Genomic DNA, 22,025 nt, shown 5'->3' on the forward strand with positions numbered 1-22,025 from the left:
AGATGCAGACTAGATCACGTGTAGGTTTTCCTGAGGAGGAAGGGAGACAGTCTACCAGCTCCAAGACTCATTGTTGCCAGGATCCTTCCTTTGGCAAGCCCAAAGGCTCTCGGACAGGGTGAAGATGAAAGACCAAGTTATGCTCTGATGAAGGTGCTGAAAGAAACTGCACATCCCATTGACACCAGGAGAAAACCCAATTCACCTTTGTTCAAATGCAACAGGACTGTGAACTGCAAGAGCCAGTGGATACAGGTGAAAGGGCAGCCCCTGTTACGTCTGAGTAATGAATCTCTGCTCAAGGGATGCTGGCCAGAGACACCAGCAGCCCAAAGACAGAGTTTGTTATGGACCATTTTCATCTGAGATTTGTAGCAGTTAGTATTTAATTCACAGGCTGCACCTTTTCATTGCCTTTTCAATTAGAAAGTTATTTAATGTTGATGCAGAACATGCAATTTCCTAGAAATGTGGTGCTTTCAGAGGCATACTAGATCCCTGTATGTTAATGTGTGGTACAATAGAGCCTGTGAACCATTCTGGGATTGGAAATGCCAATCACAGGCATTACCAGAGCATTTTACAGGTGGTCATATGGAGATTGCAGCTAGCTGTTACAAAACTACTGAGAAACATTTTTTGTTCTGCACCTCTTTCCAAGAACAGATGATTATTGATTTTATGAATTTGTCAGTTAAAAAAAAAAAAAAAGGGATGGTTTGGATGAAATGCAGTGCTCACTGTATGTGATTTACTATGTTCAAGTCTGAGCAAACAGATGAGACTCAAAATCCCAAGCTCCAAATATCAATTTGTTTCAGTGTCTTTGTATTAACAAGTGCTTCTTTATTGCTGAGGCATCTTTGCTGTCATGTCAGTTCAGCTTAGGAAAAGAAAACACTTGAACTGGCTGTGGGTGAAGCAGATTTTCTCCTAGTCACTCAGACAAGGCTCAGCAGATAGCACCAATGACTGGCATCTCCCAGGTTAAAAATGGATCTTGAGACAAAAGACTGGGATGGGACCAGCTGGGATGTCCCACTGCTCTGCGACATGGTCAGGTTTACTAGTAATTAGAGCCAGACAGACATTTTTGGCTATCAGTCTCCTGACCATAAGCAGCAACCCAGCGTAAACAGCGAGGTCATCTGGATGCAGCTGGGAATGGGTCCCATTTAGCAGATGTCTAGGAAGATATATAAAGCAGAAGTCATTTTGTTGGCACGTTGTGCCAGACAGTCCCCATGAAGAGCAGACCAGTGAGGGAAGGTAAGAGCACAGCTATTTTAAAAACAGTTGTCTAGTGAGAAATAAAAAAACCAACACCACCCTTATGTTTGTCTGGTTGGTACATATGAGCGTGCAAGGAGGGGTGTGGGAGCTAAAAGGGTGTTATATTGTCTACATTAGAAAGAGTAAAACTAGTTTAGGTATGTTTACCCTCGATTACAAATCTGGCTGGGAGGTCACATTCTCTTGCCTACCAGCCAAAAACCAGTGACAGCTTTATATAATGGGAACCTCAAAAATTCCTGTTGATCTGGGCATTTGGGTGTGCAGAATGGTACCCATCACCATGCTGAACTGCTGCCGCGTGCCTGGCACAAAAACTCTCACAAGGGGCAACAGCCTCTCCTCTGGACTGATGGTATCTTGGCTGAAGAAAAACAGGGAAAATCACTGATACTGTAGGCAGAAGGGAACTAATTACTGCCTTAATGAAAACTAATCCCAGTGCTCCTGAGAATGGGAAACATGACCTCTGCTACCCAACATTTTACCTAAATCTGGGGAAAGTAGCAGGTTAAAAGATTAAGGAACACATAAACACATAAAGAGCTTGGTTCTTTTTTTTTTCTTTTTTTTTTTTCTTCTCCCATCACCTTCGCTGCTTTCATTGCAACTGGCAGTGCAATCTGGAACCAGTTAGCAGATCTCTAGCTATGCATAATAGTAAGAGATAGTGCACGCAATGAGGTCTTGGAGAACTGATGTTAAAAGCTCTTGTAAATTGGATGAAAACCAGAAGCTTTTACAGCAAAACTGAATGAGTAAGATACAGGGGATTGTGCAGCCTTTAGTACTGCAATCTGTATATGCAGATCAGCAATGCTGGAAAATTCCTTGGGTGTTCTAAGCAAAGTAGCTTTTAGAAGAAGGAGAATAAAATGCCAGAAAGCATCTTTCACTGCTTCAAGAAATTGCCTTAGATGAGAAAACTAGCTGGATCTGAACTCAGCCAAGCACCTTTTTGAACATCTAGCTTATGGTGCTTATGACATGAGTATACTAAGAGATGATCTAAGGAGTCAGAGATTTTCTGTGGTTTCATTGAAAGATACAATCTCTATGAGAGTTCAGGCAAAGTTAAAAGAAACTTCTTATACGCAAAAGGAATGATTTATCCTGGCTAGCAAACCAATGGAAAATATAATGAGTTTGGGGTAGTTCTAATGTTATTTACTATTTTTTTCTTTTGAGCATTTTAACTAGCTTTGTAGAAAAGCATATTGGCATTAAAAGGAAAATGAAATATAAGCATATCATATTGCATATGCTGATACCAGAATATTGTATTTTTTTTTAAAGTGATGTGATAGAAAAATTACAAGAAAAGATAAATATTTGTCAGAAAATCTGGATATATCATTTTGAAGAGCTCTTTACACTTAAATACATCTGCCACACACTTACGTCACCATTGAGCCAACAGAGGACAAGGCCTCTAGTACTTTGTGTTCCACCATTAGCTCTTATCGCTATTGTAACACTAACTTGCAGTCAAATATGAAATCAGGACTCCTTCCCTAAAAGCTTTAAAACCCACAAATGTTTTGGATATGTGAAAGCCTGCAGTAATTAAAAGCACGACCCAGTCCCCAGTGCAGCCAATGAGACATGGTGCCCCACCGTTTTCAAGTGAACATTTTCACTCAGAAAGATTCCAGACAGGATTGTGCATCAGGCCTCACAACTATAGGGCTATCTAACTTTCCTTTTACTGCTTTTACATTTATATTACAAGGATTTGTCCTCCCATGTTCTGTATCTTCTGTTTCTCATATTTTAATTAACTAGCTTGTGTGTGGTTATATTTACACAGCAAGGCAAACTTAATTTTATGCTACTCTTATAAGCAGCGTTAAAATATGTCCTGATTATTCCATCCACCTGGAATAATGTTTAAAGCAAGTATAACTAGAAGTTTTGTGGAAATCACAGTATTGAGGTATTTCCTCAAAACTGGATCATAAGGAGAGTCTTTCAAAGCGGGAACTACATGCTTTATTCTTGCTGTGCATTGCTAAGATTGGTAGTCACTAGTAACAGCTTGAATACTCAGGTAAACTGAGGAAGGAGCCATTGGCATTCACTACTCCCTTTTCTGCAAAAAACACACATTTTTATCTTTTTGCCCATCTTTCATATTGATTTTTTTTTTTTTTAAACAGGAGTTACACAGTTACCAAAAGCAGTCTTTTGAAGGGGCAAATCATATTATAAACTCTGGAAATGCACTCAGAAAACCAACATTTTTTAATACAAAGGAAAAAAAAAAGGCCCCATCTTCATGAAAAAATACATAAATAAAAACAAAATGACCTTGTTCAAACATGGTTGTGGTCAGACAGTCTCATGATGCTTCTTTCTCACCGACACAGGGTGAAAAACAGGCACTGGAATTGTTGGCTAGACATGGAAGGTGGTCAAATTTTAATTGACGTAAGTGTAATTTAGGGAAGAGCTGAGGGCACCTTTCCTGATGCTCACCAGAGGCAAAACAAAGCACTGTGCACCAGCGTTTGCCACTGCTACAGCTCACAACCATGCTTAAACCTGGCTTCCTTCACAGAGAAGCTGGGGCCACGGTGGTGCGTTACCTGCATTACTCTAGTGATAAAGAACACCACCAGACATTAAAAAAGGCAAACCCGCTCCCCCCACCCCCAATCCATTCCATCAGTAGTTTTCCCCAAAACAAAACAGGTCATATATACATACATATACACGCACACAGGGATAGCTCAGGACTACATACAACTTCTAGGATGGCAGCAGTAAGGGTATGACAACACGGATGTCAAAAGAAGCCGCTGTGCTTCTCCAGCCCTTTGCTACGTAATTTGGAGGCCTCTGCTACCCAGATGGCATTTGGGAAAGAGGGAGGGAAGGAGAGAGGGAAGGCGATCTTTTCTGCCTTTTCCAAAAGGCAAATGAACTTGCAGGTTCTAGAAACTATTTTGTGTCTGGTGGCAGCTGACGGCCAAAATCTGAGCAGCAAAGGGCGTGGAAGCGAAGAGAACCAGACAGGCAGAGACAGAAAGACAGACAGACAGACGCAGCGACAGAGATGAATGCCAGTCCCAACTGAGGTGCAGGCTAGATGTATGTCGTCCTTCCACCGATCCTTGCTCCCATTGCGGGGTGTGTGTGTGTACAGGACCGTGTCACTGGGGCTGCCTGCTCCAGGCCTTGCGCAGGCCGAACGCCCTGCGGCAGTTCTGCCTGGATAAGGACTGCAGGGTTAGAGCCACTGGTTCTCTGCCTTCAGACACATTGATTGAGGGTGAAAATGAACTCGTGAGGTTTAGTGTGGCTGGAGACGAGGGAGAGGAAAGCAAGGGAGAAAAGGAAGAAAGGAGGGGGGCGGGTTAAAAGGGAAGAGTGCAGGAGAAGGTGATAAGGAGACTTAAATATAGGCTGTCAGATATTCCAAAGAATGGGAGCAGGAGCCCATGACAAATCATATGAAGCCTCTTGACACCAAAAGCAGGATGACTGTAAGGAAAGGCCTCATGCGTCTGGTTTAAGCCAGAGCTATTTTACTTCAGAAATAAAAGAGACTAACGGGAAAATCAATGTACAGGTCTCCAAGTATCCTTGGGATCTGAACGCCCTTCCTGGCCTTACTTCACCAGTAGTCAGGAATCAACAAAACTGCAGCCCTCGGATGACCTCCTACCAGCAATTTGGAAACTTCTTCAGAAATGCGATATATAAAGTATTCAGCCCTCATGAACCTGATGCACAAACCACTAGGCCTGGGCACAACAGACCTGACCAGCATTTTCCAAGGGAAGGAATACAGCAAGAAGGGTTTTGGACCTCTCTAACCTTCTTCATAGGGCTGCAATTTCCTGAAACCCCTAGGTACTAAATCTCCCAGATGCCACCATGGATCAGGTCACACACAATGTAGTACCTTCGTGTTTTCTCCTCCTAAAACCTCATTAAAAAAAACAACCAACCAAATAAACAAACAAAAAAACCCAAAAAACTATTTCTATTGACCCTGGGACCTGACACAATGCTCTCCAGAAAACACGTACTGCTTCAACAAGAGGGCAACGTACCCAGGGAAATACTCCATTATTTCACACAAGCCACAAGTCAGCAATTCCCTATCCCTGGTAGTGCTAATCTTGCACCCGTGCTCACCCCTGGCTCTTGTCACATCTGCTGTATCACACTGGGTACCTGTCATGCATACTTCTTCCTCTGTACATCCTCCAGCATCCACAGACACACTCAAAACACATGAGTACTTTTATGGCCACTGAGTAGCACAGGTGGGATGTATACCAGTCCGATGTTTTGGCTCAGTCATCCTCATACATTCCCAGACATACACAGCTGACATACACAGAGGTACCCGTACATGCAGACACACTCAGAAGCACTGGCAGAACCCCTCAGCAGCAGGCTCACAGGTAGGCACAATCCCTCCCTCCCCAACATCCTTTCAAGACAGACAGACAGAATCAAACACACGACATCCCCACAGTCACTGGCATCCACGCTGGTGCTCTGGAGACACGCATGCTCTCACCCGACCATGCCTCTGTAACTCACACATCTGCACAGGAGCTGCCTGCTGCAGACTCAGCTGGCCACAGGAACCCATCCAACTCAGCAGGCGCTTCTGTGAGCATTGCTTTGGTGGCAAACAAAGATTCAGCCACAGCGAGTCTTTGGTCTGACACTGGCAGGAGAAAGGATGAAGGAAAACGGACCCTACTGACCAGAAAGGCGTTGGCTCCTCTCTCCAGCTGAGAGGAAGGACACTGCATTAGCAGCTTTCTCAGTGGCTCAGGGTCTGGACATTTTTCTCTCATCACTTCGGGCACAGTAGTGCAGAGCACAAATCAAACTTGATTCCCCCTCTGACACAGCACAACAAATTGGAATGAGAAACTTTCTTTGCCTGGAGGAGGGGACAGCAGGCTGTCAGTCAGCTTCACAGCACTGAACTCTGGGCTGTGTCTGCTGATGTGGAAAGGAAGGAAATGCAAGCCTGTGCTTGGGGCTACTTCTGGGATGATATATTCCAAACTTGCTGTCTTCTATTCAACTCCTGTAACATTTTCACTCCTATTATTGTTATAATAGATAGTAATCATTTTTTATCACCATAATGTTTTCCTCTGAGGAACTTAAAGTATTTTGGAAACACTAATGGCAATCTTTTCTTAACTGAGGGAATAATAACAATCTCCAATTTACTGATAGGGAGACTGAGGCATAGGGATCTAGGCAGAGCCCAAGGAATGCAACCCACAGACCCACAGGTTCTACCTCCCAGGCCCCATATATTACATCATCATTAAATTTATTACCCAAACATCATGCTTGGTCTTAGCACTTAGAGAGAGTTGAAGCATGGTAATGGGCCTTTTTTTTTTTTTTTTTTTAATAGCAGATTAACACCCTTTCCTTAATTTACAGAAAATTCTCAGAACTCTTCATTTTGTGGCTAGGAAGTTAGATGCACAGTGCTTACTGAGAAGCAAAGTTCTGAAAATGTAATTGTGGAGCAAGATTGAAAATAAAGCAATTTACAAGTGACTTAGGCAGAAACTGCATCACTCACTGAAATTTTCATATCTGCCAGATCTTAACCCGTGTTTTTCACATTATCAGTGGTGTGAGATGCATCTCTGTGTGTCTGTGGGGCTGGCTGGAGGGACCTGGGAGGTGTTCCCAAGTTGCTGTAACCAAGTGGGCCTAATGTGATGCAATTGGACTTACCATTCAAAGTGTTAAAAGTGAGGGCTCCCAAAGGACTGAGAAGTGCTGAAGACAACCTGGGGACCTGCCTGATCAGTACATGCCTTCTCACTCTGTGTAAATGCACAGCCATGCTAACAAACATATGCTGAGTTTGACATGCAAGTCTACACTCACCCACAGGCATGCAGATGAGCATGCCTGCATACAGAAGACTTTCAGATATAAACACCCACCCATGAACAAATCAGATTTGCACATTAGGACAGCCACAATGGCTCAGAAAACATGTTCATACACTCAGTTATATACAAAACAACTCGTGTTTCCACCAGCAACCGTTCACAACATATATACATGTGCTTGCATACACACACTCTTTCACATACAAACATGTTCATGTCTGTACACTCTCCTATGGATTTGTAGCCCATACACAGGCATCCAGACACATTCAGGAACATGTACTACAACCAACAGAGTACACACACAAAGACCCACACATGCACACTCACATATATCTTAATGAAGGTTTTGGTCTGGGAAATTCCTTTTCAAGAAACAGAAATAATTGTCAAAAGGAATAAAGGGGAACTGCAAAATAGATGCAAACGCGTACCTACACACACACTGCAGTGCCTGTCAGTCAGGGTTCCCATCACAACTACAGCTGTGGCAGCTCAGCACCAGCTGGGCATGCTTGCTCTCAGTGCAGATGTCTGATGAACCTCATAGAGATTCCTGTCAGACTAACCTGTGCCAGGTGTCTCTGTCTTTGCTGACTGACCTCAAAGAAAGCTGTCCCTTAGCTCCAAGAGCAGCACCTTCCAGAACACTACCACAAACGTCTGTCAGCTTCTAATGCATCGGGCAGAACATCTTACCTGCACCTGACCAGGCTAAACATCTCCAATTAGTGGAGTTTGTTGGCATTTTTTTTTTTTTTCCAGACTCCAGGTCTACTGGAACAAGACAAGACAGTGTACAGAAACACAGTGCAGGGTTTGCTCAAACCCACAAACAGCAAGAAAGCAACAAGCTCCTGAGGAGAAGGGGAGAAGTGTATCTGATAAACTGCCTCACACTGCTTGGGAAGATGACAACTGTCCATCCAAGATGGGCTGCTACTTCCAAAGCCCATCTGCCACAGATGTAACATATCAAGTGCTGCTAGCAGGAAGGGAATCTGACAGGACAAACCAACATACAATACATTCTCTTATTCAATAAGGGTTATAAGTGCAAAGGGTTTTCAAAACATTTCAGAACAAACTCCATCCATAGCTGCTGCTTATTTATCAGTGCATCAAAAGATTGTGCAATTTTTTAGTAACAAACGTTAGAAACTAGTAGCAAAGGATTTGCCTAGATAAAAAGAGAAGATTTAAACATGCCAGGTAACAAAAAGACGTGTGCAGAAATCTGTAAAAACTGTATAGAAGGAAAGGATTCTTTAGAGGAAACACAGGGACCATTATGAAATTCTGTTCATAAACCCTATTAAAAGAGTCAGGGCCTCTCCTGATGCCTCCTCAGCTAAGACAGGCATTGGGAGTTTAGACAGAGGCACACCCTCATTCTTCCCAGACATCTGTAACCAGACACTGGATTCTGGGCTTTGGTTGACATGAACTTGAATTTAGACAGGGAATGGAAAAGCGAGGGAGTCTTGCCAGTGGAAATTAAACACACTAGCATGGATAGCCCTGGAGACTGAAGATCTGAACATAGCACAATTAGCAGCAATGCGACCTTCTTGACAAAATGCCAAGCTTGAGTGTGACTTATCTTGCTTCACTTTAATGTCTGAGAGCTGGGCGTCTAGACAAACCTGACAAACCTAGACAATCTCGAGTCACTGGATGGGCACCTCCAGAAAGCAATTCATTTCCCCTGTCATAGGTGGAGAGGAATCAGTTGGCCTGGGAAGGTGTTTCTCTCCACAAACTGCAGAAGGAAGCCTGGGTGACAGTCATCCTCTCAGCTGACTGAATTTTAACGGGATGTATATCAAAGTGATTTAAACCATGATATAGGAAGTTCTTTAATTTATACAAAATAACTGTGAATTTATTCAAAAGAATCCATTAGATTTTCCTGCCATCAGGTTGCCAAGAGAAGTTGTGGATGCCCTATCCCTGGAGGTGTTCAAGGCCAGGCTGGTTGGGGCCTTGGCCAACCTGATCTAGTGGGTGGCATCCCTGCCTACAGTAGAGGGCTTGGAGTCAGATGATCTTTAAGGTCCCTTCCAACCCAAGCCAATTCACGATTCTATGATAGGCCCCCGTTAATTTGGAAAAAGGAAAGTATTTCTCTCCTTTCTACTTGGAAGTCTTTTCTATGGACTCAAATACAAGGAGACTTGGGAAAATCTTGCTGATGTTTAGGGTAATTCATCTCCTATTAGCTGTAGTTATTTCCTCACCTACCATGCACAGTTCTGCCTGTGTGGATGACAACTGAGCATTTCCACAGTCTGAAGGCTACTAGCAGGTTCCCTGTTTAGTTTTCTTGTTCCAAGCGTGGCATAAAAAGACTTTTATGCTATTCTATTAAATCAACAGCTTAGACCTGCTGATCATTGTTAATTTACCTCTACAAACTTGGCCCAATCCTAATCTCTCTCTAGTAAAAGGGTTACCAATACTGTTTCCAACATTCTGGGTGAAATTAGAACAGAAAGTAGGACACTTAAGAGATGCAAAAAAAAATATTAAAAAAATTAAATGTTGCAGTTAGAAACTATCTTCTATTCTCTCAAAAGACAAGAAAAATCTGTCAAATATTTAATTCATTCAATATTTCATTTAATTTCTTTAAGAATTAAAAACAAAAAAACAAGAAAGTTGAACAGAAGTTAAAATAGAACCAAAATATGAAAACATTTTGTTTGAGAAGATCAAAGCAAGGCATTTTGACTTTTCCAAATTGTTGTCTACATTTTCTCCTAAAGACAGCACTGAGTGAAAACTGCTGTCACTTTTCTGCTTGTGATGGATTGCCTCTACAGTACACAACAATTCCAAGCTGGAATATTTATTCAACACTAACATCATTCTGCAAATTGATGATTGATTTGCTCTTCATTAACATCTTTAGAGCAATTTTCTTTCGATCTTGCTACTTTCCTGTCTTTACTAAGCTGGATTTTGTAAAATATTTTTTGCCTGTGCTCATAATGTCAGCGGGTCCTTTGTAGTCTTTCTTTTGGGAATCTTTGTACGTCCTGCCTGTCCTTTGTCTATTTATTCAGTAATTCTATACCCATCCACCTCCAAAGAAAGAGGAAAAAGATGTGATTTATTCCCTTGAACACCAGCTGTTCGTTTCAGTCTCCATGGCTCATTCAATCCTTCACCTGTCTGCTGAGATGGGCACCTCTGGGGCCAATCAGTGTCAGTTGTTCTGGTGGAGTTCGTGAGATGGAGCAAACCAAACTGGGCTGAAACTCTGGTACTTTGTTTTTCTTTGGGCTTTCTGTTCTGTTTTTAATTATTTTTTTCCAAATTAGAAACTAAACATTATGAGCAGGATCCTCTAAACAGAGGTGATTTGGTCTATATTTCTTTTGGAGGAAGCCTGGGTGAGGAGGCACCAGGAGGATTGTTGGTTTGGTTCCCGCAGTTCCACCTCGAAAGAACTGACCTTTAGATCTCTATGGGGTGGAGAGTATTGAACTGCCATGGGAAGCAAAGCATAACACTGGGTAGACCAAAGTGCTGGCCTGGGACTTTTCTGGAAGCTTCCCATGGCAAAAATAGCTTTTTCACTTACGCTCCACATTTCCCATCACTTTTCCTGCTATACAGTTTAATTCATGCCAGGCGGATTATGAAGGGAAGAGAATGATGCAACAGTCAAAAAGTCCTTTAAGTCGTTCCAAAAATTAAAAGAGAATAAAAACAAAACAAAACTAAATAAAAAGAGAGAGCTTCAAAACTAAACAAAAAAACCTCTGAAAACAAACTCAAAAGAAAGGAGGAAGGGGGAGGAAAAATAAAGAACCCGGGAAAGACAAATGAATGTTAGAGCAGGCACGATCATGGACAGACGCCAGCTACTTACGTTCACCTCGGTGATTGCTATATCAACAATGCTACCCACAACAATCAAGGCGTCAAATGTATTCCATGCATCACAGAAATAGTGCTGCATGTGGCAGAGAAGCCAAGGAAAGAGAAAGAGAGAGAAAGGAAGAGAGAGAAAGAATGAGAGAGAAAGAGAGAGAGGGAGAGAGAGAAAGGGAGAGGGAGAAAAGAGGGAAAAAAAGGAAAAAGTAAAATAAATTAAAATAAAAAACCAAAACAAAACAAAACAAAGCATGAAAGAGGGAGAGAAGAGGAAAAAAATAAGAAAAGAAAGAGGTTACGTGGGCATATTAAATAGTCTCTTACCACTCTACAGTATTGGTTGCTCAAACCTCTGTAACGTTTCACATGATGGAGGGTATCAACAAAAGCCTGGTTAGTCAGAAAGTTACTCTCAAGCATGTCTACCTTTTGGAGGGAAAAAAAGCACACACACCCCAAACTCTGTGCGCTTTCACCAGTCACAGCCTTGGGGCGAGCTATGACAAGTGAAAAAGAAGGAGGCGTTTCCCCCCCTCCTTTTTTTTTCCCTGGGAGAAGGAGAAGGACGACGGCAAGTTCAATAAAAGCATGACTAGAGGGAAAAAAAATCAGAAAAAAAAAGAGAAAGAAAGAAAGAAAGAGAGAAGGAACAGCAGAGGAGGAGGAGGTGGTGGTATCCTGGGGAGGGTAGAGTAATACTCACATTAGTTTCACTGAGAATGACGTCTATAATGCTGCCAATTACGATGAGGAAGTCAAAAACATTCCAAGGATCACTAAAGTAACCCTACATAAGGAAGGGGCAGGCAGGATGGGGATTAAAAAGGAATGTTAGACAGACAAAAACAGTTCAAAATTACCATTAGAATTACTGCCCTGATACCTCAAGGGGTTTTCCTCTTAAGTCTATTTGCTGCTTCTTAAGCTGTAGCCCAGTCCTGGCATCCCTGACTTGTGTGAGCAGCCCTTATCCAGCCAACGTGATCCCAGGCCAGATACCCCTCTACTCTGATTCTGAGATAGGGGAAAAGGGGAAGCCATGTAGATGACTTTGAGCATGGCTTCTCTCAGGAGTAGGGGTTGCAGGTCCAGATCCTCCAGACATCTCTGATTCCTAGCAACACAGCTCCCTTCCACATCTCATTCAGATTTGGCTGAGGGAAGAGGGCAGGGATGGTGTCATACTGTTTTCTCAAAAAAAGACTCCCCTTCTGCCAGGGTGAATATTAATTCACCAGTCTGTATTCCAGATACACTGCCCTGTGCCGGTGCTGAGAACAGGCAGGTGCTGTGGCATGACAGAGCAGAGGGCACAATCAAGCTGGGGAAGTGCTGTTGAAACCTTACAGGTTGTCACCTTTATCTTTACCCAGCCACAAGAAGTATTACGACAGCCATTAGCTTAATGGTTTACTAATGGTCTTCTATTACTAATGCATTTTTTTGTCATAAAACTACAGAGCAGGACTGGTATGTGTGTTACTCTGAAAGCACATCTGCACCACAAAATGAAAGTGTGAATGTAGCCCGTGATGGTGCATACCACTAGGAAAGGGTAAGGATGGGAGCAAAGTCGGTTTTAACATGTGCTCTGAGTGAGACCCGTTGCTCGCTCACTCTAAAAACAGTGCCACAGCATCACTGTGACATTAGCTGTATAGGATGAGCTATGGCAGGTCTGCTAGCACATGCTAAACTCATACCTTCACATTACCGTGCAAAATTACTTTGAGGGCTACCTCAAACATCTCATCATCCTAAGCTAATCAGCACTGCTTGTCTTCCCCAGCCTGCATGATTTTTGGCTGGATGATTCATAAGGATGCAGGACCTTTTGAGGAAAGGTCCTGTTCAGCCTAGAAGGTGAGTTTCTATACATAAACTTCCTGTCCAACTTAATGTCATGAGCAAAGAAAATGTGTCTTAGCCCACTGAACACCTGTGCCAAGCTCTCCCCTTGTTCTGCAATCCTAAAAGGAGGTAAGAATACAAAATCCTCTGTGCTCCTTTTGTGTTTTGGTTTTGTGAGCACAGGCTACTCTGACCTCTCTGTTTCCCAGCTGCAGCATGTCTCCAGTGAGACTGAACCCAAGTTGCACTGCTCCTGCTATTCTTAGCCAGAGAGTCAGGTCATGGGTAAAGTGCGAGTCTGTGTTCCCAGGCAGTGTGTAGAAAGCAAAAAGGAGAAAAGAAAAAGAATCCCAGTACTGGCACTGCATAAGCCAGGCTTGGGAACCTTAAAATACTCCAGGCTCAACCATCACACGGAGCAGGCAATGGCAAAAAGTGTCTTTCTAAACTCTGAAACACTGCCTAGCAGGATGCTCTGAGGCTCACAGTTATTTGAGTGGGGCTGGGAATAAAAAAAAAAAAAAAAAAGGCAGAGAAAGCCACTGCCCACATGATTCCACAGCAGTAAAGGGAGCTGACAGAAAGGACTTTGAAGTCTTCTCAATACCAGGAAAAAAAAAAAATCTTTAGCCTGCAATCTGAAATCGGCAAATCTTAGCAGATCTACACTGGGAGGAATAATCATCCCATGACTACTCATTACTACACAATTAGTTACAACAGGGAAGAAGGAAACAGGAGCAAAAGCAAATTCAGAGAATATTATTATTCAGCGTCCAGCCTAGAAAATACACAACAAATATTAGAATGAATTCAGCAGTGATGTCCAGCATCGTTAGCAACCAGATGGACCTGGAATAAAACTGTAATTAGACTTCACCAAGAGGAAGGGGAGGGAGAGAACAGCAGATTAAATTGTAGAGGCAAACGCATTTTGAATAAATAAGGGACAGACACAGATCATACAGAGTTGCAAAAAGTGCCTTTGCAGCCTGATGCGACCTTGGCAGAGAAGACACTCGGAGGATCAAAGAGAATGGAGTAGAAAACAGACCCAATCCTCCTGCCCCATTCGTGTGTGCATTCCTGCTGAAGGCAATGGCACGGCTTACATGCCAAATTAATACAGGCATTGAATAGCATGGCTATCTCCCTTTCCTTCTCAAATTGAACAGTTTGGGAACTACTAAGGATTTCCCAAACAACTCCAAAAAAATAGAGTTTGCTTTTGGGCAGCTGCAAGGGTGGGGATCCAAGACACGTTGGTCATGCGTTTCCCATGAAAATGATGACTCTACTTTAAAATTTGTGGTGATGGATACATGGTTATTTTTACTATTTTTATAATAATTGGCATCATACTGTAAAAAATAATTTGGGGGTAACCAAATTCACAGTTTCTTTTTACAGAGAAACTTTGGACATAAAGCCCAACAGCCATTGCAGCTGTTAAACCAGCATTTGCTGCTGGTGCAAAACCCAGGCAACAAGCAGCAGAGAATCCTGTCCTCAGATGACCACTGCAACCAGTGAATTCAGCATTGCTCCCAGTTGCAGTAATGTAACCTCACCAGAAGCAATGACATTGCATTAACATAGTTGGCACATCTCAGGAGAGATTCAGGCCTGGAAAGAAAATGTCCCTTTTTCATTGCTATCACAAATAGCTGCTTTGGAGTTTTGTGAGACCACAGCGTATCTGGAGTCACTGCTAAATTCTGTGGAGTTTCTCCAGATTTACACTGTGAGCTCTTTCCCCTGGGATGCTCTGCTGAGTCTCATCAGCCAGCTCCTCACTTGAAAGTCATGGGCTGGCCTGCTCTGGGGTCACAGAAAGACCAGCACCATTGCATGTTACTGTGTGGCTGTGAGGTGGACTCAGAGAGCTCTCCTCTTCCTCCTGTACCTCTTAGCTGAATGATCAAGAGGAACCACGGATATGAATGCGGTTTTACTCAACCCCACATCCAATATGCTAGTGTTGAATTAAAGAAACACATGAATTTTAAAACCTTCCTTTCCTCCTCACCTGCTCCCTCTGTTTCAAACAGAAGGGTGAAAAACAGGAAGATATTATTCACAGTAAGAGAGCTTAGAAAACAGAGAACATAGATGCTTCATTTGTGTGCAAGGTAGTGGAATCCTTCCTAAAGAGCTACCCTCTTTGGAGACATTCACCTACGAATGGCCATTACTCAGGTTTGATTCAGACCTCATAATCTTGTCAGGAGTTATGAGCACATATTAAGAGTGAATTACACCCCTGCCCCGGGGACTTGCTTATTGTGACCTCAAAGTACCTCACTGGAGCATACCAGGGTGGCTAATGACAGACAAGCTGAATGAAGGGAGAGCTTTCCCTCTAGTAAAGAGGTTGTATTTCCAAATGATTTTTCCCACCAGAAAGTTCTGTGTACTTTTCCCAAGGGGAAGGAGGTCTGACTGGAAATGAATTGATGGCACTGTTTGTTTTTGCAGTACAGGAATTTAGAGTGCAATACCATATTTTACCCTTAAAGGGAGACACTTCACCCTGATTTAGCTGTATAATTTCATGTCACATTATGGCAGCCCAAGGGGCGTGCTGGGGAAGGGTAGTCACCCTCTCTTGTGGGAGTTCTCTGGAGGTCTATGAAGCTTTCAGGGAGAAAGGAGGACAGAAAGAGACCAGGAGGATTGGATTGAATATTCAGAAAGCATGAAATAACCCCACCGTTAGAGCACTTTTTTTTTTCTTTTCCATTTTTTATTTCCCCAAAGGTAGCAAAGAATAGTGAATCATCACATGATCCATATGTTAATGAAAGGCTGAGCATAAATATGCAGTAGCTGACTGGAATGGAATCTCATTTGTGCGAGGGGAGCAGACATTGTAGCATTTCAGAATGAGTATGCCAATCATTTTTAGGTTTCCTAGTCACTGAGATTAGCTATCAAAGAAGCTGGGGTTTGTTTTGGTACTAATGGAACCACTGAAATCTCTGGAGACCATTTCCTTTACTTTCTGTGAATATGAGATCCTAAACACAGTATCTAAGAAGCCTCATTAACAATAGGGAAATCACCCACTGGAGCCTGTCTGAAGGTCTGAGCTCAGAGTCACCTGGGAACCATAATAAGAACAGGAGGGGGCTGGAGAGCCATACAGCTATGCTGAAGCACAGAAATCATCAGTGGAAGGGTGTTGTTTGAGTCTTGGTACCAGCTGGGTTACAAGCATCCAGGCCTGTGGGAGCTGCAGGGTCACTTCTGTATTAATTAACATGGAGTTATTGGTCTGCTAAGTCCCAGGTTTTAATTTCTGTCTCATATGAAGTGCTTTGCAAAAATTAAATAAACAAACAAACAAACCAAACTGAGAGAAAAGAGTCTAAGGGTGAAGAGCACAGCAAGGGCCAAGGGTGTTCACTGGGTGGGATCTGAATGCACTGGAGAGCATCTGAAAGGGTCAGATACTCTCCAGTGGAAGAAGGTGCCGCAGTGTTCTAGGATACCAGGGAAAGATATGCATGCTTGCATGCATGTATGCATGTATGAATACAGAAAGGAAGTATCAAGGCTGAGAAAATGAGACATATAGATAACTACAGGGCCTAAAAGGGAATCAAACTGACAGAAGAACCTTGCTACCACTTATCTGAAGTGAACCAACATACTCAAATGCAAAAAGTAACATTAATCTCAATGAGTAAGAGTATATAGGAAGGAGAGAAAGGGCTTGATTGATATTCAGTGTGATTCCTTATCAAAAATATCCTGCTGATCGTAAAGGGCACCAAAGCAGACTTTGCTGGTGACTTGAAAAGTGGGATGAACTGCCACAGTTTGGCTGATGCTTAATATGTGAATTCTTTTCTGAAAATGCAGCACTCTATTTGGAGTTGTGAGAGTCAGTTTTCAGGCTCCATTAAAAGAGGATTTCCTGGAAAGAATTTTTGCAAGGGACAGTTTCACTGGAAAACAGAATAAAATCAACTGACATTTACACAGTACTGTGACTTTCGGCATACCTTCTCACAGCATCTTGGAGAGATTCGCATATAACCTGAGAAATCTTACAAAGCTACAATAGCTGCTACCAAATGGAGATAATGCAAGTTCTGTTATGCTGAGATACCATTTAGCCGTAACAGCAATCAGAGAAATTAGCAGAAGCTAATAGAGAAGGAATAAAGTGGAGGATGCAGCTGCTTGAAGCTCCTGACAGGCTGCGGGAAAACAGCATCTATTTGCATACTATCTATCAGCTCTCATCCATTGACGGATTAATTCTGAGACACAGGCTCCCTGCAGTTCACCTACCAGTCACTGTAATGAGTCACTGCTGAGAGAATTGCACAAGTCCCCCCTGTACTCCATCAAATCTTTCTGCAGACAGGGGGCAAGGAGAGGAGCTTTTCAGCTCCCCAGACAGTTCCAAAGGTGTGCTTCATTCTGAAGAGGTCTCCTGCCTCTCTTTGCTTATTCCATAAGCAAATAAGACCAACTTGTAGAACAAGATAGGTGCTCAATAACGTTGATATTTAACTTTATCCTCTCTCACTCTGTTTCATGCTCTCTCTCACAACTCCCACATAAAGATGTCAGTGAAAGCAGACAGGTGTCCCTTGGTGCCTGAAAGCCTGTCTGGACATACTGGACGCTGACAGAAACAAAAGGAGCTGTAGGACTTGAACGGTTCTGTGATCTGGATAAAGATCCCAGATGTTTATTTCAAGGTCACAAATCTAAGATAGCTTGTTACTGCTTAAAAGTGACCACCTTCTGATTATTGTGTGAGGGCCTGTAGATCCTAAAGTGAGTTACTGGTCTCACAACTTCTAGTGGACAAATATCTCAACCACACAGGAACAAAAAAAGAACTAAAAGAATAAAAAACCACCATTGCCTGAACAGAGATTCCTAACTCCTGTTTTATAAGCTTACACATTTACAGAGGCTGGAAGTACATAATCTCTTGTGTTAGAACGTTTTTTATGCTCTCTACACCTACACATAATCAATAACATTGTGGAGACATGCTTAGAGAAGTCTTCATCATACCCAGTTCTAGGAACTGTGAATTCCCATTTCCAGATCTTGCAACCCAGATTGTTCCACCAGAACTGTATTTTCTAGATGTTCTCCTGAGCCCCACCATTCCCACCTGTGTGGTGGTACAGTTATCTCACACCTCTCCATATTTAATCTCCTCTAAAATGGCTAGTAGTACGCTGCACTCAACCACATGGGAGGTTTAAAGTGCGATGTTATGGTCACAGGTCCTCCAAAGACTGGGGCAGAAACAGCACGAAGGCAATATGGAAGCATGTACTATGGAAGCGTCTCTTACTGTTGGGAATGATTATATTTCAAGGCAACAAGCTGGGTAGGCCTAAGGACATGAAAACAGCAAAACACGCTGAAACTGGATGATTCAACTAGCTGACCCTGATGTCAGAGCTAAGGGCCTGGACTGCGCTCAGCTGCCTTTGAAGAAGGGGTGAGCTGTGCCTCAGAACAGTAATGCCTAAGGCCTCCTTGGCATAAATGCATGAAAATTAAGCCAAAATAACAGAAAGCACTCTTATCAATGCTGCTGGCCACCTAGAAAAAGGGAAATAAACTTTCTTAGCTTTCCTACAGGTTTGTTGTAGCACAGTGATACCCTATGAGGAGTTGGGCCCTTTTCCTTAGGAGGAATAATTACACCAATCGTTTAGCAATCATTGTCCCACAATCAAAACCAGACTTGCTCTCAGCAAAAGGAAACAAAATCAATACCAGTCTTACTGGAAAGACTGAAAAGTGAATGTGATGGCTTGCTATATCTGAACAGATCATTTATCACAAAATGGATTCTGTGAAAATTTGGCTGTCAAATTCCATTAGGAAAGAGTTGTAAATACTCAAAGACTTTGCAAAGTCTATAAAAAGTAGGTCTCAATGAGAATGAAAAAATAAATTATGAAGGCAATAAACCAAACCACCAACACGAAAAAGTGTCATGAAAAGAGCAAAAGGCTAGGCTTTGCTACCTAAGACAGTCTGTCTTCTAAATTAGGACTGACATCCCAGCTTAGGGAAGAATGATTCAAAAGAAGTAAAACAAAACCTGTAAGAACATAATCTTTCAATCTTTCAGTCTGAAGAGCCACTTACTGTGTGGGAAGATGAGACAGTGTCAGGAAATGGCTGAAGAGGCACTCCAAATAGAGGGCTGGACTTAGTTTCTCTTGTTTCTGTATGCACCATGGGAAAAGGCTAGGACCACTCTGCCATGGTTGCTGCATGGATAGTGGGTACTCACTGGAAGAAAGGCACGGCCTCCCAGAAACGGGCTAGTAGATATGGCTGGTATCTATCTATTTTTTTTTTAAAGGTAAATTTAATGGAGGTTAAGTTATCTCCATTTTCAGAATGGCCTGATTCTATATGGATTAGAGCAGTTAGCAAAACAACGCCTACTTTCATGTAGTCCATCAATCGCAACTTTCAGAAAGAGTGTGGTTACTCTCATTTACACTCAGGGAAGCAGGAATATAGAAAACTAAAGTCTCCCAAATCCTACAAATGCCAGACGGATGGCAGAGAAGAGAAGTCATCTCTCTTTGACTTCATTCCAGTGACCACTCGGCAGTGGAAATGTCGTTTCCTAAACCAGTGAACAGTTCTTAACAGGGGCTGCACCACAGTCTGTTATCTGGTACCATTCTTGAAAAGAAGATTCACATCCATGAGAACATTTGACCCCTTAAAATAACCTTACATGAAGTGACAGAAGGTTGGGATTTTTCTTCTGTGAGTGAGAGCAAGTTGCTTTTCCCTGGATCTGTTCCCTTACATGCTGCTGCAGACGCTGTCTGTGCTGTTGTGAATGAGACCCCAGTGCACCATCCCACTGGGCTTTTAACACTGTGTGAATAATTTTCTATATTAAATAATTAAGTGTAATAGCTAATACAGCACTTCCCACACTGTTGCATTGTGCAGTCATATCATTATTTTTGATCATTTATAATGACATTAAAACCCTCAAGTGCCAGACTGAAAATAAATCTGTCACAATGTTGCAGTAATATGCAAATTCTCTGGGTACATTTGCTGTGAAGGAAATGGTCCTCTCTCATTGAAGCTCTTACGAGGTTTCTTTAACATTTTTTTCTGCCTGCTGAATTCTCCACTGATCCTCCAGAAAGCTGGAGGATCACACAGCTCTAGCTGATGAGTGTTAGAAATGTCACACATCCTATAAAACAATATTTAAAGGATCTATTTGCGTGCAGAGAATTGTTGGCTTCTTCCTCCAAAAAGAGAACATCCTGCAGTTAAACAATGCAACATGGGAAGCAGCAGATCAAATAGCCTTTTTGCCCCTCATCAATTGTTTCTACCATGATGTGAAAGGACCACTTTTTTGCACAAAGAGGGAAATTTGTTCTGTACACTTATTTCATTCTTGGCCTCTTCTTTGGGAGTGACAACAAAGAAGCCAACTGGGATGTAGCCCTTCTGTGATGTAGGTTTTCCAGGAGGAAATTGGAAAGACCAGCATACTTCATTCAGGATGCCAACCAGCCTTCAGAAGGAAGACTTTGATGCTTCCTGACCCAGATTCCAGAAGAGGTATGAGCTAGGATTTACTGCAAAATTTCACTTCTCATCATCAGTCTAGTTTCTTCTGTTACATTCACCTACCAACTGTTTTCACACTGCATGACTTGTTTAGGTGGAGTCACGCCTATGCCATCTCAGAATATAAGCATATGCACAATAGAAAAACTTTAGTCTGGCACTACTTTCCTTTTCTTTGAAGTGTTGGGAATGGCCAGACTTCCCCTCCCACACACACTCAGGAACTGGTGAGGGACTCAGTGAAATCTGGAAGTATCAATGAGGATTTGCTGTACTTTCACAGTTATTTGCTTAGTGACTCCTCATTTGTGGAAATTGTTACTAAAACAACCTAATCCCTGAGCGTTCTGATGCAAATTTCTTTTTCTGCACTAAACTGGAGAATTTGTTGTTTAAAGCTCTACAGTTACATCAGGTACACTGTTTAACTTAACGGGTCGGCACAGTAACACACCAGGATGTGGTTCCTTTTTCTTTTCATTGTCACTTCTGTGTCAGATGTCTCCATAACAGACTCCTGAATGGTTTCAGTTTAAGGCCTGGAATAACAGCAGTGTTGTGGCCGTGGGCTAGTGGGATGCCCTTCCATGTTCTGCAGTAGTCTCAAAGCCAGGCTGCTTCAAGAGGGCAGTGGCACAGACTGTGCTGCAAAAGACCCACTTCCTTTCTTAGTCTCTCTTTTCTTTCTTTTGGACAAAATGCAGGTAGAAATTCCATCAAGCAAACAGAATCAAAAAGAAAGTCTACCTGATGACCCCCTGTTCCAACCCACAAACGTGTATAAAGGATTGAGATAACTTTATCATCTATGTCCACAATCATTATTATGATTATTTCTTGACTTTACATCAAAGTCACCTAAACATGCTGCTCTGACATACAGTACATGTATTTTCAGTATCACTTGGAAAAGAGGCTCATTTTTCCTCCCAAACCTACAGAAACAAAAGGCTATATGGTCTGCTCTCCACATGACATATATGCCATGCAAGATGCATGAAACTCCTGGCAGACAAGTAATCACAATAAAGAGAAAGCAGACGTCTAAGTAATGAGGAATTAAGATTTTTCCCTTTTCTAGTGTATTTCCGAAAATCTTGGGCCTGAATGAGCAGTTCTTTGGGAGCCCACACTGACTGCATACATACTGTGCAGTGTCTGGACATGCATTTCAGAAATGCCAGGGACTTCTGGTCATCTAGCTGCAGGGTTTGTTGAAGCAGCTGGCAGTAATTCCAGCTGGGCTACTGGCTATATAAAAGATGCAGAGGAATATTAAATGTATTTAGACCTCACCCAGAAAAAAAAAAAAGGGGTAAAAAAGAAAGACATTTATGGGGACTCATGCTGTTGTTAAGTTTTTGCAACAGAGCTGAGATTATTCCAGAGAAGCGGGGAAATACACTGCACCTGATTTTTATTGCAAATTATTTTGATGAAACAGTATGCAGGAAGGTTCTGTGGTTGAGATACTGATGTGTT

General features: G+C 42.4%; 1 protein-coding gene across 49 annotated transcripts in view; it reads right to left on the bottom strand.

Annotated features, from left to right (window-relative positions):
* The window catches only part of CACNA1C (calcium voltage-gated channel subunit alpha1 C), a 475,965-nt gene that overhangs the window by 45,000 nt on the left and 408,940 nt on the right, over positions 1–22,025 (bottom strand). For 33 of the 49 annotated variants that reach the window (XM_068660967.1, XM_068660606.1, XM_068660684.1 and 30 more), the window contains one exon: positions 11,074–11,157. The exons of 2 other annotated variants lie outside the window; for them this stretch is intronic. In XM_068660967.1, coding sequence (XP_068517068.1) covers positions 11,074–11,157 — 84 coding nt within the window. Of the gene's footprint in view, positions 1–11,073; positions 11,158–11,781; positions 11,866–22,025 lie in introns of all 49 variants that reach the window. 14 more of the 49 variants (XM_068660882.1, XM_068660757.1, XM_068660872.1 and 11 more) reach the window with 2 other exon arrangements.

This window comes from Anas acuta, chromosome 1, assembly GCF_963932015.1.
Source record: "Anas acuta chromosome 1, bAnaAcu1.1, whole genome shotgun sequence".
Lineage (NCBI taxonomy): Eukaryota > Metazoa > Chordata > Aves > Anseriformes > Anatidae > Anas > Anas acuta.